This window comes from Porites lutea, chromosome 1 (assembly GCF_958299795.1).
Source record: "Porites lutea chromosome 1, jaPorLute2.1, whole genome shotgun sequence".
NCBI lineage: Eukaryota > Metazoa > Cnidaria > Anthozoa > Scleractinia > Poritidae > Porites > Porites lutea.
This window is the reverse complement of record NC_133201.1, coordinates 58,449,257-58,466,123: the sequence shown is the minus strand read 5'-3', so window position 1 is coordinate 58,466,123 and position 16,867 is coordinate 58,449,257. Positions and strand designations below refer to the sequence as shown.

General features: G+C 39.0%; 1 protein-coding gene across 1 annotated transcript; it reads right to left on the bottom strand.

Annotated features, from left to right (window-relative positions):
- Positions 1–253: 253 nt before the first annotated feature.
- On the bottom strand, positions 254–10,990 carry LOC140923285 (solute carrier family 15 member 2-like). Its single transcript, XM_073373381.1, has 7 exons — positions 10,699–10,990; positions 8,658–8,935; positions 7,959–8,149; positions 5,003–5,186; positions 2,962–3,155; positions 1,543–2,248; positions 254–752 (listed from the first exon to the last, which is right to left on the bottom strand). Exons 1-7 carry the CDS (start codon positions 10,845–10,847, stop codon positions 442–444), a joined length of 2,013 nt encoding a protein of 670 aa, XP_073229482.1. The 5' UTR covers positions 10,848–10,990; the 3' UTR covers positions 254–441.
- Between the last annotated feature and the right edge of the window lie 5,877 nt (positions 10,991–16,867).

Genomic DNA, 16,867 nt, shown 5'->3' with positions numbered 1-16,867 from the left:
TTGTTTTTTGTCTGTCATTCATAAACAATTGCTAAAACAATGTAACTGCTGCGTCGACCAATCAACGCTTCTGACCGGATTCCGGACAGATTTTACGTCATCAGTATGGAATTTCTGTTGCTGAGTCGCAGACGTTCCTCCTCGCGAAACGTCCACAGCGGCGAAGAGCGAGGAGAAACGGATGTTTTCGCAGCCTAGTCCTATTCAGGACTACGTTCACCCGGACGATCAAACTCAACCCACTTTTTTCAAACCTTTCACAATAGACAGAGTGATAAACAGGTCTTTTTCTCGTTGGAATTTGTAAATTTATTACTTCAGATGGAGGCTAAGCCTGTAAAAAATGCGTCTTCACTTCTTTAATTCAGCGGTCATAGCGAACTCGAAACTGGACTATTCTGATTGCTTCAGAAAAGATTCTACCCACGCGATCGTGCTTATTTAGATTTGCGCTAGTTCATCCATGTCGGTTATCCCTACTGTGTCATCATTTATATCAACAGGTATAGGAACAGTTGATTGGCCGGCTGGTGAGTCCACATATCGATAAAATAAAGACATCGCCATAAACACCAGCATCACGACAAACAGCATGGCAGCAAAAAAGAAAAATTCCGTCGTCTGATTACTGAAGATATGAGACTCAGCTACAATAACGACTATTAGATTGCCGAATGCAACGGTCATAAGCCACGCAGCTTGAAGACAGGACTTCATACTTACAGGAGCTTGGGAATAGGCAAACTCTAAACCTGAAGATTGAAGTAAGATCGAGAAATTTAGTAGGGTCAGGTCTTTGCCCACTCACAAGTTTTAGATACAGATTGAAATTCAGCAAAAAAAATAAATTAGCTCACCCTTGTAATTTAAACGATTAACCTCGCATCCAGACCTCTTGTAGACGAAGCCGAAGACGAGATCTCGCCTTCGGTTTCGTAAACAAGAGTTCTGGGATCGAGATTATTAAAAGATCGAACGTCAAGCCTACTCTAAATCACACATGCGACATGAGTCTTCGCACACGTGAAAAATACGCGTTTGTGTCGCGTTACCATAGGCCCATTTTGCGGATATTTTAAAAATTCATACGTGGTTCCAAAGCTTAGGAGATCACATTAAAAGAAAACACCTTGAGGCTCCAGGAAAATATTTCATTACTTTTGTTTTATTCTCTTAAGCTACGTGCAAACAGACGCATCAACTCCCAACGTTTGAAGTAGTTGCGTCCGTGTTGGTAGTGGTGTGCAAACAAATGCAACAACTCCCAACAATGTTGGGACCTGCAGTGCATCGTGGAAAGGATACAACCCATACGACTTTGGAGACCACCCAAAAAATGTTGGAAGAGCTGTACAAAAGGATGCAACATTGTTGCGCTACGTTTCGACGATCACGGCAACCTCGTTTCCAGGTTCTCTCTCCTACCAGTCCTTACGGGTAGGAGAAAACCCTGGGAACGAGGTTGCGATCACGGAACAAAAGAAATGGTAGGAGTTATTGGTTCAAAAGTTTGACGTGCACTTCTCGACACTTCTTACTCACCAGTAATTGAGAAAAGAATTTCTCCACTTGTGATGACAAAATATTGTGGAATCTGATACAACATAGATACAGTTTTAGCTTCCACATCTTCATACAGAGTAACATCAGCAGTGGGTGTTTTCGCGTTCTTGTTTTCTTGTACCACACCACTGTAAATGGCACCATTCTTAAGAACAACTTGACTGGATACATACATTTTACCAGAGTTTCTTCCTTTTACTGTTAGTTTATAATGATCGGCAGAGACTACGCTGCAAAATGAGTTCCCCATAGCCGAGACTTTCTCTTGAATTCGGTCCTTGTCAAGCCAAATATCAAATGTTTTGTCGACCGAGGATAATAAAAGCAGAATTATACACAATTTTGCCTTACCAGGTGGAGGAAGAGTGATATTCTGTTTAAACAATTGTCCAACAAGTGTATTGTTAGTTCCAACACCAGCAACTACAAAATTGTACCACTTTTTTTCTTTCACGTCATGACTGTATGAAAGCGATGCGTTTGATAGATGATTACAGTTTGTAGGTGATGTTATCATGAGAGTTAAATTCTTGTGAACAGATAAATGCTGCTCAGAGGATTTCCTGTGAGAAGCAACAGTTATGTTCTTGTTTTCCAAATTTAGTGTCACAGGACATTGTAAAGTGTTGATTACTTGTAGAATGGCTTGTCCAGATGGTGGCGCATCTTTAACGAGATCTGCACTCTGCATAGATTAACAATATCATAATATCAGTAAAGTTTAAAAGACCATTTTCATTTTTATATTAAACGAAACAATTCTGTTAGAGAATAAGTGTTTAATCTAATATTAAATAATTAATAGAAAAATAACCTTCATTAAAAATGATAACATACATAAGCAAAACCATAAAACCACCCGGTAGTGACTGGTTTGCAAAGGGAGTTAAAGATACCACAACGTAGCCTGAATTTGAATTTCAGACAATTACTTCGAGTCGTTTGCGGGAGTAAAAACGAATCGAAGTAATCGTCTGAAATTCAGGCTGACAACGACGGCGACGGCCACGAGAACGTCGCTTAAAGAACTGAACTCGCGTTCTTTCAATCTCTATCTCGATTCTTTCAACTTGCCAAATACAAAGAACTCGTCTGGAGCCGAATTCGTAACAACCATATCTAAGTTCAGAGAGAGAGATACGAAATGTACAAAAAAGCGTGATGCATATGTTGTTCCCGACAAGTTTGACAGGTGACGTCACATCCAAAATCGCCGAGGATGACTGGGAACAAGGCTGGTGGTATATTTAAAAAACTCCCTGCATTTCCCGCGCTTCGGTTACACGTACCCCGCAAGCCTGCTGATTCGCTTAATTTCTTTTCTGAGCCCACTTGTGATTGGCCAAAGTTAGTCTTACGTCACTCAAGCAAAAACTGTTCTTAACTTTAATAACATACCTGTATTTTCATCTGCACAAAGCCTGCAATTACAAATGCCACACAAGCAAGGAACATCCCAGTACACATCCTCTTGAGTGGTCTTGGTCTCTTGAACAGGGGATACACCACACCCTCAAACAGCGGAATGAGAAGAATGATGAAAAGAGCGTTTAGTGCTTGCATTTGGTCAGGTTTAATTGTTCCGAGAAAGCCTGTAACAGTATGAATAAGAAAATGTTTTATTATCAGAAAGTTAACCGTAATCACCATCATCTTCATCTATAGTTGATGACGGGCGAATATAGAAAAAAAGGTCGTGAAATAAGGTTCATGTCTTTGATACTTAGTAGAGAACCACGTAGCCTGCGAGCAAGCTCACTTGTGCGAATTCGAGGAACATTTTGGCGGCAGAGCCGTTACCTATCGAGAAAAAATCGCTTTTCCTCGCTGGATGGCAGCTCTTTTTCCCGAATTCGCAGGCTAAAACCAGGAGGAAGCATAGTAGCAAATCAACAGTTGGGACTGCATAGCAACGACGACGGCGACGGTAATGAGAACGGAAAAAAGTACTGTCTTATCCCTTCACAATTCTATGATTAGTTGTAGATACAGTCAAACATGAACCGTTAAAACGAACACTGAGGTGGCCATAGAAAGTGTCTGTTTTAACTATTAACGGGGTGTCCGTATTAAGCGAGTTGAATTTAGAGCAAATCTAAGGGCTTTCTTTCCTCAGAGACAAAGAAAACTGTCCGTAATAATGAGGTGTCCGTATTAAGTGGGTGTCTGTAAAGCGGGGTTTGACTGTTACTGAGTTACGGCCGTCAGATATATTAAGTGACATGAATCTTTGTCGCACCTTTAGTTATAAAAGCATTTCCCTTTCGTGCAAGCAATCACATAGGTATTTGGCCATCGTTTTGTGTGCGATCTTTTTTCATGCTTATTGCAAAAATTTGTAACTACCTTCTTCTAAACTTAGATACAGCACTTTAGAATTCAACTGCCGAAACTGAATTTGCCAACATTTGATGAATTGAACGAGGTGGAATGGGAGCGATACATTTTTGTGTGATATCACAGTCACCGTCGCCGTCGCCGTTGTGGTTTCTTTTTTCTTTTTTCTTTTTCTTATTTCGGACACACAAACAATTACAATACATTACAAAAAGTGAATTCGCGTTCTTTCTATCTCTGTCACGATTATGCCGACTCGCTTTCAACTTTGTCAAATGCAAACGAATTCCCCTGCTGGGGTTAAATTCTTAAGATACATACTCAAGTTCAGAAAGAGTAAGAAACTTTCGTCGTTGCTTATTCACGTCCTCAAAACTAGGCACTTTCACGTCGTAGTCCTGCAGTGACGGCAAAGAAATGTACCAAAAAGTGTGCTGCACGTGCAGAGTTGTTTTTTGCCAATCTAAACCTATGGCTTTTTGACGTTCTCGTTGCCATCACCGTCGTGGCACCTTAAACTCCCTATTCCCTCGTTCTACATGTACGACCTGAGTTTGAAACCTATTCTAGAAAAAACTGATTTGTTTCCTGGTGATTACGACTTCTAATTCTCTACCATGATTGTCATTTTTGTATTCATCTGGTTCTATGGTAACGTTGATCATAGAGCCTGCATACAGACTTCTTCTCCTTTCTTTGTTTCCTGCACAAAGCAAGGGACGAAATACTACTAGGGTCATTTCAAGTGCACACAGGCTTCATTAACCAAACTATTCTGATCGAGTGTCATACTGTGTATACTTGCTTCACGCAGGCGTATTCAAAACTTTACTCTGTACCTTTGGTTTCTCCTATAACAATGGAATTCAAATAACCAGAATAGTTTCAAAACAGAACTCATATCTATACGTTGTTGCAATGACTTCAAGTAGACAACAAGCAATCCCTCTGTTTTCTTAGTCCCACCCTTGAGCGCGCATGTACTCCCCTCCTTCACTAAATTTGAGGAAAATGATAGACTGCTTGCAGTCTAGACTTTAACAAATTTAAAAATATTGTTATCTTCCTCCTAATAAAATCATAAGCATTAAACGTCTCCTACCAGCATCACCATCCATTTGTTGTGCCTGTAAAACCCAGCGAGAACCCTGCTGATCAAACAGCGTCCAAAAGACAGGCAGAGGAAGAAACATGAATAACACTTTACACAGAGCTTTGATGTCTTGAATCAACTGTGCGTCATATGTATCATCAGCCCAGTCCATCCAATGATCTTTTTTCTCTCCCTAGCAACACATATAATTTACCAATGAGAAGAATGCTATATATACACACTATTACTAATAAGACCAGGGATCGAAGCTTAATTTGCCATTTGAATTGCCTAGTAGCATATTGTTAAGTAATTAATCCCAGGTCACCAGCAGAAATACCATTTCCATTACACTTTGAATCTAAAAAGTGATTATAATAGATGCAAGGAGACTGGAACCAAGAGAAAAAAAGGCAAGAATCATTCAATTAAGTTCATACAAATTTCAGTGAAGGGACTACCTTAAAATCTGATTATTTATTTTATGAGGGTGATTCCGAAAAAAATGACTTTTACCATAACTTCCATCTGAAATTTTTGGAAGTTTTGGTCTTATGGTAAGCACCCCTTTAGACCTAGATTTTTGCACCCTAAATATTGAAATGCAAAAATTTGTCTTTTTTAAAAAAAGCTCGGAGAAAACCACTGGGCAGACTCCCAGAAATAATGAAGGGAATTGAAGATTTTGGTCTCACTCAGCAGGGCATTCAGGCTCCAGTTGATCAAAAGTTGGATTGCACTATCCACAGGGTAAATATGCATAAAACTCAATAATCCAGTGGTTAGTGCAACTGAGATGGGGTGCATGAAAAGGGCCCTGAGAAACTCCTCGTAAAATGTGTGGTTCCAGAAAATATCCATACCCCCCCCCCACGGATGGTTAATGGAAATTCCTAGGGGGTGGGGGGGCTAAAGGGTAGAATTTTCCGAGGGGTACAGGGGGTGCCCACGAGAATAATTTTCCACAGGGTTGTAAAAGACGCGATCGATCATACGAGACATACTTAAGTATATGTGGATTATTTTGATTTGTAGCACAACAAAAATTAGAAGTAGATGCCCTTTCAAGATGTTTGTCTCAAACGTCGATCGTCTTCTTTGCTGGGAGTTTGCTATCATCTCCGCTCTAACGATTTGTCCACACGCTCGAACGATTTGTTCTAACGCTCTAACGGATTGCTCTTACGATCTAACGGTTGATTCTAAACAGCTAACAGTCGGTCCGTCCAACGTTTGACTTTGACGAAGTCTTTAAATAAATATCGTCCTTCGGGCAAATCGATCTCAATTCTCAACAGGTTTCTTCTCCGGGAATAAATTCTAGCGCATCGATTAATAATAATTTCCTTTATGTCGAACATGTATCTAGATTGTGGACTTCGCTGCAGATAGTCTGACAAAAACTTACGCTAATCCAGGACAAACGTCGTCTAACTCGGCGATATATTTCTCGAGCTTTGTGTAAACAACTTTATGCAAATTTCTGTTGACATTCAGTGAGCTCGTCGCGACAAAGCGTTGCGTGACGACCCAAATGAGACCTTTGCTGTATTTTATTATTGACTTCTAATAGAGTACCGTTGAAGGCAAGCTGTTTTTCCAACAGACCTTTCGCCAAATCAACTTTTGCCCGAAAATAATAACGATCTGTTTCTTCTTTGTGGAGAAGACTTTCGATCACGTGCTAGGCAACGAAATAGATCATGTTTCACTGATGTTCATTTCTGAACATGAATCGATGCGAATATGGGACGCAAAATGAATGTTTGCATATTTTGTTCTTTTATAACCCAAATAGGTTTTTTTGCAATTCCTGAGATTTGTTTAACTGCAAGTGTAATTCGTTCAAAGTTAAACTTAATTGCAAACATCGAGAGATCGACTTTGTGGTGACTTTAGGACCCGAGGCCGAACAAACGATAAACTTTGTTGTAAGTTAGTTTTCTAGTAGATCCGTTTTGAAATTCGAATTTCTTCACATAGTTTAATGTTAAATCAATAGTTATCTTTGAAGTTATGCTGTAAATGTTGCATTTGAGATGAAACTGTCTTAGACAAGAGGTGTACATAGTGAAACTTAATTACAGTACCAGACATCAACTTTGTCTAACTTTGTCTGTAGGTAGATTCGTTTTGAAATTTGAAAATGTTCACATAGTTTTATTTCAATGAATAATTCAAATTTAAAGTTATGTTTTAAATGTTTTCTTGAGATGACATAAACTTATTAATCTCTGTTCTGCCTCGCGCGTTTCGCTGGAAGGACTAATTAAAAAAGAGAGACCGCTCATAGTCTATCAAGCGTGCTCTACCTACGTAAGAAATACATATTGTCTTGTAAAAGATTACAAATAGGGTCAAAGATTATAAAAAAAATGTGTCTTAAGATGAGAACAGTTAATTTTAAGCGGTACACGGTCGATTATCTCTAAATATGGCAAATTAAGACCATGAAAAGGAAAATAGGAAACTCCTGGGGGGTGGGGGGGTTATACATGACCCCTCTGGAACGGAAATTCCGAGAGGGTGGGGGGGTCTAATCGGAAGAACCATCCGTGGGGGGGGTATGGATATTTTCTGGAACCACACAATGGCAAATTCTCTCACAACCAAATAATTTATATACCAGGGGAAATTGAAGGAGACCCAATTAGCAGGTTGAAAGAAGTTACTTGAGGCTTCATTCCATTCTAATTGCGTGAGAGAACATGCATAGATGTACAGTTGAACCTCTGCTAAGAGTCTACTAATGGCCACCTCTCCACAAACGCCACTTTTTTTCCTCCGGGCAGACAAAAAATCCATACATTGACTCTTGTTTAAAACCTCTCTACAAAGGCCACCTCTTTACAATGGCCACTTTCTTCTGTCCCCAAGGACTGGCCATTGTAGAGAGGTTCAACTGTATTTAGTTTGACATTCAATGAAATGTACCTGACACATGAATGCGAGTAGCTTTTATTACCTTGGTTGTAATTCTTCTTTTGAGAGCATAGCTCATAGCTTTTACCACTGTCCATACAATGTTACCAGTTAGTGGGACGCTCTTGTACTTATGTCGGCCACACCAAAAGAATGCAATAGCTATTATCATTAATATTGCAGGAACACCAAAAGCCAATGGATAACAGTCATCTTTAAAACACTTCACATCTCCTGAAAACAAGAAAAGTGAAAGAAAAAAGTTGAACGGGAAATTCAATACTGTGAAACCTTACTAAGTAAGGATACCCGAGCAGGTTAAAACAAATGACATTCTCTACTTCAGTTATGTAAAATTGATTGATCAGAACACCAAAGCTCTCACAAACATACATGTCCCTTTCTTGTCCCCATGGTGCTTTAATGTACAGGGTTTTAGTGTGCTGACTTGCATTTCGTTATTTTAATTTTTTTTTCCATAAATCTACCCCAAACTAGAACATTCAGATGACTGAGTGTTTAACATGTATTCAAGAACCTACACTATTCATCAATTTCATAACTTCTTGTCAAGACCCTGATAAATTCTAGCAAGACATGAATCCCTGGTAACACACACCGTTGCTCTGATGGGTGCATGGATACATGATGGCAACACCAGACATCACATAAAAAGTCAAAAACTGTTCTTTTAAAATCACAAGATACAATGTGACAATGTTATTATACAGTTTTACATTACCTCTGAGCACCGGTGTAATAAGCATAGACAGTAAACTGCCAGCATTTATAGCGAAATAGAACACTGAAAAAAAGCTCTGGAGCAGATGAGTCTGATCAGAAGTAAACTGATCACCTCCAAAAGCTGACACACATGGTTTGATTCCACCAGTTCCTAATGCAATCAGGAATAAACCAATCATTGGGCCAGGAATCTCACCAGCACCAAGTGGAGGGAGTGATGTGATGGACACTATCAGATTTCCAAAGCAATAAACCATAGAAACGTACAAGATTGTTCTGAAAAAGATACACAATTGATAATCTTATTAAAGTGACCAAATTATAAGGGTTTTGCTGAATTTAGTTCAAACTGTACCAAAGTTCTAAATACTATAGTCTAGACAAGCTGCCCAGTGTTATAGCTTGAGTCAAGGGTTTAATATGAAATTGAATGCAAGGTGAGCTAGGATTGACATTGTAAATGATGTTTTGATGGATAAAAACCATCTCTTGGTCATTCCATTATTTTAATAGCCACTCGCTTCTTTTACCCCAGAGATTAGGGAACTTTTACCCCCTAAGGAAAAAAGATCTAAAGTACTGAAACACTACCCTCCCCGCCTCCTCAGAAATATATAGCCATTCTTCTTTGCACTCAGAATACTACAGTATAACCCAGGTAAGTCAAACTTTGAAGGGAGGCAAAAAACAGGTTTGAGTTAGGGGGAATTTAAGTTATCGGGCTAAATTTCAGTGAAATTTTGATCTAGGGAAAGAAAATTTAGTTCCAGTTAGCGGAGAATTCAATTTATCCGAGTTTCGTGTTATCGACATTCTAATGTACCATCTGCCGGGTATGCTTTCCAGTAAGAGTGGAGTGAGGGGGTGGACCGGTGGGGGATGCATACAAAACGGCCATGTCCTTGGGCCCAGCCATGGACCTCTTCGTGGACCCGGTCCATGGATTACCCCTGTGGACCACCCTTAATTTTTGAAGATGAATTTTACCAGAGGTCTAAAGGAATTCTAATAAAAAGCTCTCAGTTTATATTATCAGGCTTATTGAGCTTCTCAGGTTTAGTCTGGTGTACATGAAGGAGTAACTGGAGTAATTTGTGGCAGTGGGGAAATAGTCTCCTACACAGACAATTTTTTGTGTCGTCCCACCCACCCCAGACTTCCCTTCCCACATGATGGCCCTGGTGGAAACATTTCTTTATCGGCAAACTTGTCCACTCCTGCTTACGGATCAAGCACAAATTGACCTGCATATAACTGTTATGTTCACAAAGCTTCTCAGATGTCTGTCCAACCACATTATTTGAAAATTAAATGCAGGTCATTTTGTGCTTGTTCCGTAAGGAGGATTTAATAAGTTCCTGACCGGCTATCAAGGAAAGAGAAGTTTGGGGAGGGTACTCAATAATCATGTGTTACTTCTTCCTCCCTAGTCTCCTATATTTGCAGCCGTTTTTTTGTTGTCACCAAGAGCCATAATGCCTATGGATCTTGTTGTCACACAGTGACTACTTCCTCCTATAAACCTTTCTCCCTAGCTGTTCCCTTCAAATATTGTTACTCCTTCACCAGTCTAACCCAAACTCTTTAAATTGGTGTGGAATTCAGGAAAACTTTGAACAAGACAGTGTGTAATATGAGGAGCCCATAATCCTGATAAAAATAGGCCATTTCCAAGTTCCAAAAAATCTCACTTTCAAAACAAGGCTAAGTGCGAAACCTTTGTCGTGAAAATGAGTTTTATTTGCATCATAATTAAAAATCATTTTCACTCCAAAATGTTGTATAAGCTTTGTCTTCAGTTCCTCTTGAGAGTTAAAATGGCCCCAAGAGAAACTGAAAACAATGCTTATGCAATATTTGGGGTGACAAACCAAAGGCATTATGGTATGTTGTGGTATTTTCTGGAGTGGTCAATGGTAACTGCGCGCAGCGCTATTGATTTTGATGCACAAGATGGGTAGGCTGGCTGCACAAAATAACAAAGAATAAATTAAGCTTATAATGGAAATGGAACCTTTAGAGTGCTTGTTGTAGCTCACCTGTATTTTCCAAGCCAGCCATCGGCCATCATTGCCCCAAAAAGGGGAGTAAAATAACATAACATTGAGAAGCTATGGAAAACGGCAGTGGCGGTGTTGTCTCCAAAATCAAGCACCCGAGTCAGATACAGGATTAAGATGGCTTTCATCCCATAATACGAAAATCGTTCGCAGAATTCGTTCCCCACGATGTAGTAAATACTTGAAGGGAAAGCATTTTTGCAAAGAAGGAACTTCTTTACACGGCCCCAAGCCTTCCCGCTAAGTTTGAAATTGGCATCGTTTTGATGAGAGGAGCCGGTCGAGGAGCCGTGAATTGAAAACGGATAACGGAAATTGTCTGAGCTTGTTGAGCCTACACTTTCTCTTCGGCGGCCATTCGGACTTGAATTTTGATCTGACATTGCAGAATCATCTACAACTCCTGGATACTCCTTGGGCTTTGGAGGTGCCTTGGAAAATCAGATCAAACGGTATGCAGACTTGATGCGAAGCTACGTAGCTGTACAGACAAGGAAGTGAATGGATGACTCTTTCCAGGCCTCCACGCGCCATGGACAGTCTCTCGATGGTCTCTTGATAGCCTGGGCCCGGTTGCATAAACCTGCACTTAAGTGCCCACTTAAGTAGGTCACTTACGAATCCGTTATCGGTACACTTACGGGTGTTGCATGGAACGCACTTAGCACTCTCGTAAGTTACTGTTTTACGGGGTAATCTTAAGGGCTCGCTTAAAGGCTCACGTAACTTTGTTTTTTTTAAGCTAACCATCTGAAAATGATAGTTCTTCTTCTTTTTTCACAAAGTCGGCCTTTAAGTGCACATCAGAAGTTAACAAAGCGCGTTAGAACGAATTACGTGAAGAAAAATACTTTTTTTCACTTCTCAGTAAAGAGATCTCGTTGACTTTAGTAAAAACAGTAACGATACGTGACCTACATAGGTCCCGTAAATTTACGTGCTATTTTTCCCGTAAAAAAAGTTTTATGCAGCACCCGCAATTTTTGTTGCATAAACGAAAACAAACATTCAAGAAAATAGTAAGTGCGGCCACTTAAGTGAATTCCCTAAGTGGACCACTTAAGTGATTTCATGCAACTGACTTAAGTTACGAGTGCACGTACGTATACCCGTAGTTGTTACGAACGTTTTATGCAACCAGGCCCTCTTCCTTGGCCTGTTCCAGGCGTTCAGATCTATTGTCGGGACAGCGCGCAGAGATGCAAACAACAACAACAACAACATAAGCTTTATTTGCATGACTATAATTATGTAGTTACAGTATTGCAAAAGCTTTAACATAAAAAAAAAACAACAACAAACAAACAAACAAACAAATCATAACAATGATAATGCAATGCAATGATTACTATAGTCAATCAAGTGTCATCAGCATCATTTGACAACAAATTATTACGTAAATCATTTAATACATAATGAGACAAATTTCAACAAATGTGAATTTATGGAAAAATTCTGTGAATTCATCAATTTAATTATTAATTCTGTGTAAGATAGCTGATTAAAGTCGACAAAATTTTGTTGGATTTGATTGTATTGTAGAATTTCTCCCTTCGGTTTGAGTATTTTGGACAATGGAAGAGAAAATGAAATTCGTCTTCAATTATACCAGAGTTAAAAATAGGGCAGAATCTATCGTTGTGGGAAGTTTGATTATATCTTCCAGTTTCAATCATGAGTTTGTGGTTACTTATAATTAAGTCTATATAGATAACTTGAAATTTTATAATCATGTTTAAATAAGCTGTAAAATTGTAGTTTCTTAGAATGATGGATTGTATGTTGCCAATATGCAATATATTTTTGTTTTATTATATCTATATAGTGTTTGATCTTAGCTTCACTTAAATTATTAGGATCAAAATCAGGGAGGTCATAATATTCAGAATTTTCATAGGATTATGGTAAAAGGTATTTTTTACCATTACAGTGAAGTTCTAGCGAAGTTTGAAAGGCTTGTTTAACAATAGTATCCTCGTTTTTACGCAGAAGATACAATATGTAATAAAGGATGTTTTTATAAATATTAATAATTAATGGCACCGTCCTAATTCACTTCTACTTGCAACATTTAAAGCTTTATTGCTTATTTCTAGGTAACGCTTGCAAAATTTCAAGTGGGTTTTTTCAGTTGGGGTATTGTCCCAAGCTTTAAAATCATGTTTTATATATACACCCCAAATTTCGCTATCATATGATAATATTGGGGAAATCATCGTTTCAAATATTTTGCAAGCAAGAGAAGGTTTTAATTTGCTAAAGTTTGTTTGTTTTCTTAAACTAAAAAGAGCATGAAGAGCCTTCTCTTTCAAGAGTTCGAGTGAGATATTAAAATCACCGGTTGAGGAGATACGGGTTCCTAAATATGTATATTCATGGAAAATATAAATGGTTTCTTTACCTATATGGAATTCTAGATTGGAGTTTTTCTTCGCTCGATTTTGAAAGACCATAACTTTGGTCTTTTTGGAATTTATATCTAACACCCAAGAGTTGCAAAAAGAGGATAATGTGTTGAGACAGTTCTGTAATCCTATTTTAGATCGTGATATAATAATTAAATCATCGGCATATAAAAGCGAATTTAATTTGGTACCATTTGGAAGGATGATAGGGTCTGATAAAGTATTTTGAAATGCGGACGGTAAGTCATTAACGCATAAATTGAAAAGTAAGGGGCTTAAAATACAGCCCTGGCGTACGCCTCGCAAATAGCTAAAAGATTTTGTCTGACTCGTACCTATTTTCAATACACACGAAGAGCGCAAACAGAAAAAAAAAACGAGGGGTGGGGTAGGTTCAGTTCACTCCTCTCTCCCTCTCCCTCTTTTCCGCCTTATTTTTTTCTCGCTCTCGCCGCACTCCACTATCCGAACGCCTGGAACAGGCCAGTCTCTTGGGGACATTTCTCGCTGATTACACCAGGTAAGTTGAAAGAACCCTTTCCCTCGTCGGCTGAAACTTGGATAATCTCTACAAATATGCTGTGTCAATTTTTTTTTTTTTTTTTGTCGCTTATCGAGAAAAATCAATATTTTGGAAAGCATCTTTTTTACAAAACAAGAACTGATTACGCTGGGGGAAAGCTAGTACTTGGTTTAAGAATTTGAAAGTAGTACCCCGTGCAAGACTTCTTTTAAAAGACTTCGTGACTGTTGAGAAATTCTCTTTTAATCAATGCCATAACAAAGAGTTTTGCGTGAACTTATTTACTGTATCGAAAGTTTGATAACTGTCGAGAAGTCTCCCAACCCTCTCGCGTTTCCTCCGTGAAGGATCTTTTTATGGGGATCAGGGACAACAATCTTGGACAGAATAAAATGGAACAGCAAACCCCCGTACCCCCAAAATCAAGGATGAAGCCGCGCAAAAGCCAAAACGCGCTATTTTCCCATCGGGGGGGGGGGGGGGGGGGGGCGGTACAAATTTTCCATCTATTTCGTCCAAGATTGTAGCCTGTTAGGCAGGCGTTCAGATAGTGGGGAGCGGTGCGAAGTAAAAAGGACTAGAACAGGCTAATCACTGATGCACTTAAGAAAGCGGTTAAAAATAGGGTACTTTACCATGGGGAAAATTGTAATAGAAGGCAATTAATATCACTGTAGAATACCACGTCTTAATATCGTATATAATCGACTCTCTAGGACTCAGAAACTATTTTATCACGCATTACACGAAAAAAACGATATGAGCTGTTCTCTTAGGGCGCTTTCCAAACGTCAGAACTGGCCGTCCAGACCATGGCTGGAGCAGCATTTTGACAATGAAATAGGCTTTTCCCAACAGTTGTTGCTGAAAAACCATCTCCTTCGTACATAGTATTTAGGATTTCACGGATCTGGTTGGATAGTTTTGATTAGAAGTAAAATTCTCATTACTGCGGGAATGGTCTGGCCGGTCAGTTCTGACAAAAGGAAAGCGCCCTTAGTTTCTGAGAGGCGGCCTTGCAGTATTTCGTATCCGTGGTGTAGTTAACGCGCAAATCTGTCACCGAAACACCATGGTGCAGCAATGGCTAATATCTCTCGGTCCCATTGTTTTTATCAGAAAGTATTTTTGTGACGGGTTTATGGATAATTGAGACCATTGGTCGTAGACCTTACTTGATCCATCTTACTTGGAGTGGTCTCAAAAGCTAATGACCTAAAGCAGGCGTGACCTTCGTTTGTGTAATCTACTTTTTATTGCATCAAGGCTTAATGCCAAGTCTGATAGTTTTGTTTCATGGCATCGAGAACCTGGTGCCACAGCTGTTGATGCTTTCAGTATTACCTGGGCTCATTTTAATTGTAACGCTTTTCCTCAGTTTTAGTCAGCTGTCTCGAGTTTCGGCCAAAGACAAAGGTAACCAAAACGTGTACTAAGCCGTCTTCTCCATCTCTGTACGGTTTTATCTGCACTCTCTCGCAAGAAAGGCACTGATGTTAGAAAGACTAGCTCCTTCTACTCACTGCGCCGCCTTCTTAACGTCCGTTGGCTCGGATCTCAATGACGGAATAAAAACAAAATGGTGCTGTCACTTATTTAGGCAGCGGAATGAAATGAAATGCCCATTTAACTTGGTAGATGTCATGGATGGAGTCTTTCCTTCAAACGAACCTTTTTCAAATAATGAATATCTGATTTTGGGTGCAAACTTGAGTCGATGTAGATTTTCTTGCCGTTGGCAAACTAACCAAAACAACTTTTCCAATGGCTTATGAAGCCAAAAAAGGACGTCTTACCTTCTCGTTTTATGTGATAAAAAAGTTCACGCAAATATTTGTAAAAGTTAATCAGATTTTGTGTCCGTTGTCCGTATTAGAGAGAGTCGGTATTATGGAGGGTTTTTTTAAAGAAAGTATATGAGAATTTCATTGTCGGGACATTGGAGACTGTCCGTGATAGAGAGGAGTCCGTATTAGAGAGGTGTCCGTACCGAGAGGTTCGACTGTATTCTTTTATACCACTAATTGTCATGTGAAAGGTTTGAATCCAGGAGTCATTTCAAAAGTAGGTTGAGTTTCATCGTCCTTGTGAACGTAGTCCTGAATTGGACTGTTGTTGTTGACATTGACTAATCATTAGTCAATTTCGACAACCTGTGCGGTCATCTTCAGAGTTAAGGTAAGTTGTATCCTGTCAGTTGATGGTATTATACTCTGGTTAGAGAGCTAAACTCTGGTGGTAAATAGGTTACTTCCCAAAATGTTAGTTTTCTTAATCATTTTCTTCAACATACTTGGTCGTGTCGAAAAAAATTCTTTCAAGAGAACACCATTTTTAAAGGCATCATTTTTTGATACTTTCAAACTTCGACATGCTATAATTCGTCGCTAATACTCTCTAGGGTGGGTCCCGCTTTAGTCAAAGCAGCGTACGATATTGCTTGTCCTCAACTACTTAACGGAAACACGTTAATTACCCTTTCTGCTGTGCTATTGATGTTGGAAAGAGTGTGGACCCGTTTACCACGGTTTTGAGAGGATACTAAGGTCACGCATGTGCAAGATGACTCTTAAGTTATAGCAACCAATAAGCTGAAAAATAAAGTTCTAAAGAATAATACAATGAATGGTAAAACCTAAGAATAATATGATGAATGGTAAGAGTGTCAAAAAGGAGACTCTACTTACTGCGTGCAACGAAAAGCCTTTCCCCTTAATACAAAAAGGAGTTTAGGAAATTGATCTTTCACAGTTTAGCCTAAAAAATTGCTACACTTGAATGTAAATAAGGTCTAAGGTCAATTCTCCTTGAAATATGGTTTTTAGGAAAATCGAGAAGATAGCTTTGTAAGTAGCTCGAACGTTTGACTCGCTGTTGTCAAGTGAGGAAGCACAAAGTTCAACTGACATTCACTATTCTTTTCTTTTCTTTTCTAAGTAGATTTGTTTTCAAAGTTTTTAATCCTGGAAAGAATGACGACACTCCCACGTCATCATTATATGCGGATAAAAAGTACACGCACCAAAACAAGTTCAAGATTATTTTACCTTGCACTAACAAAGAAGCTGAAATATGATTGTTTTACAGAGTGATTCAATGAATGGTGAATGAAAGTCAAAAACGATATTCTACTAACCACACCTATAAAAACGCCTTTTCCGTTATTACGAGCAAACTTAAAAGGATTATTTTCGCTTAGTTTTCGTTAAGAATTCACCAA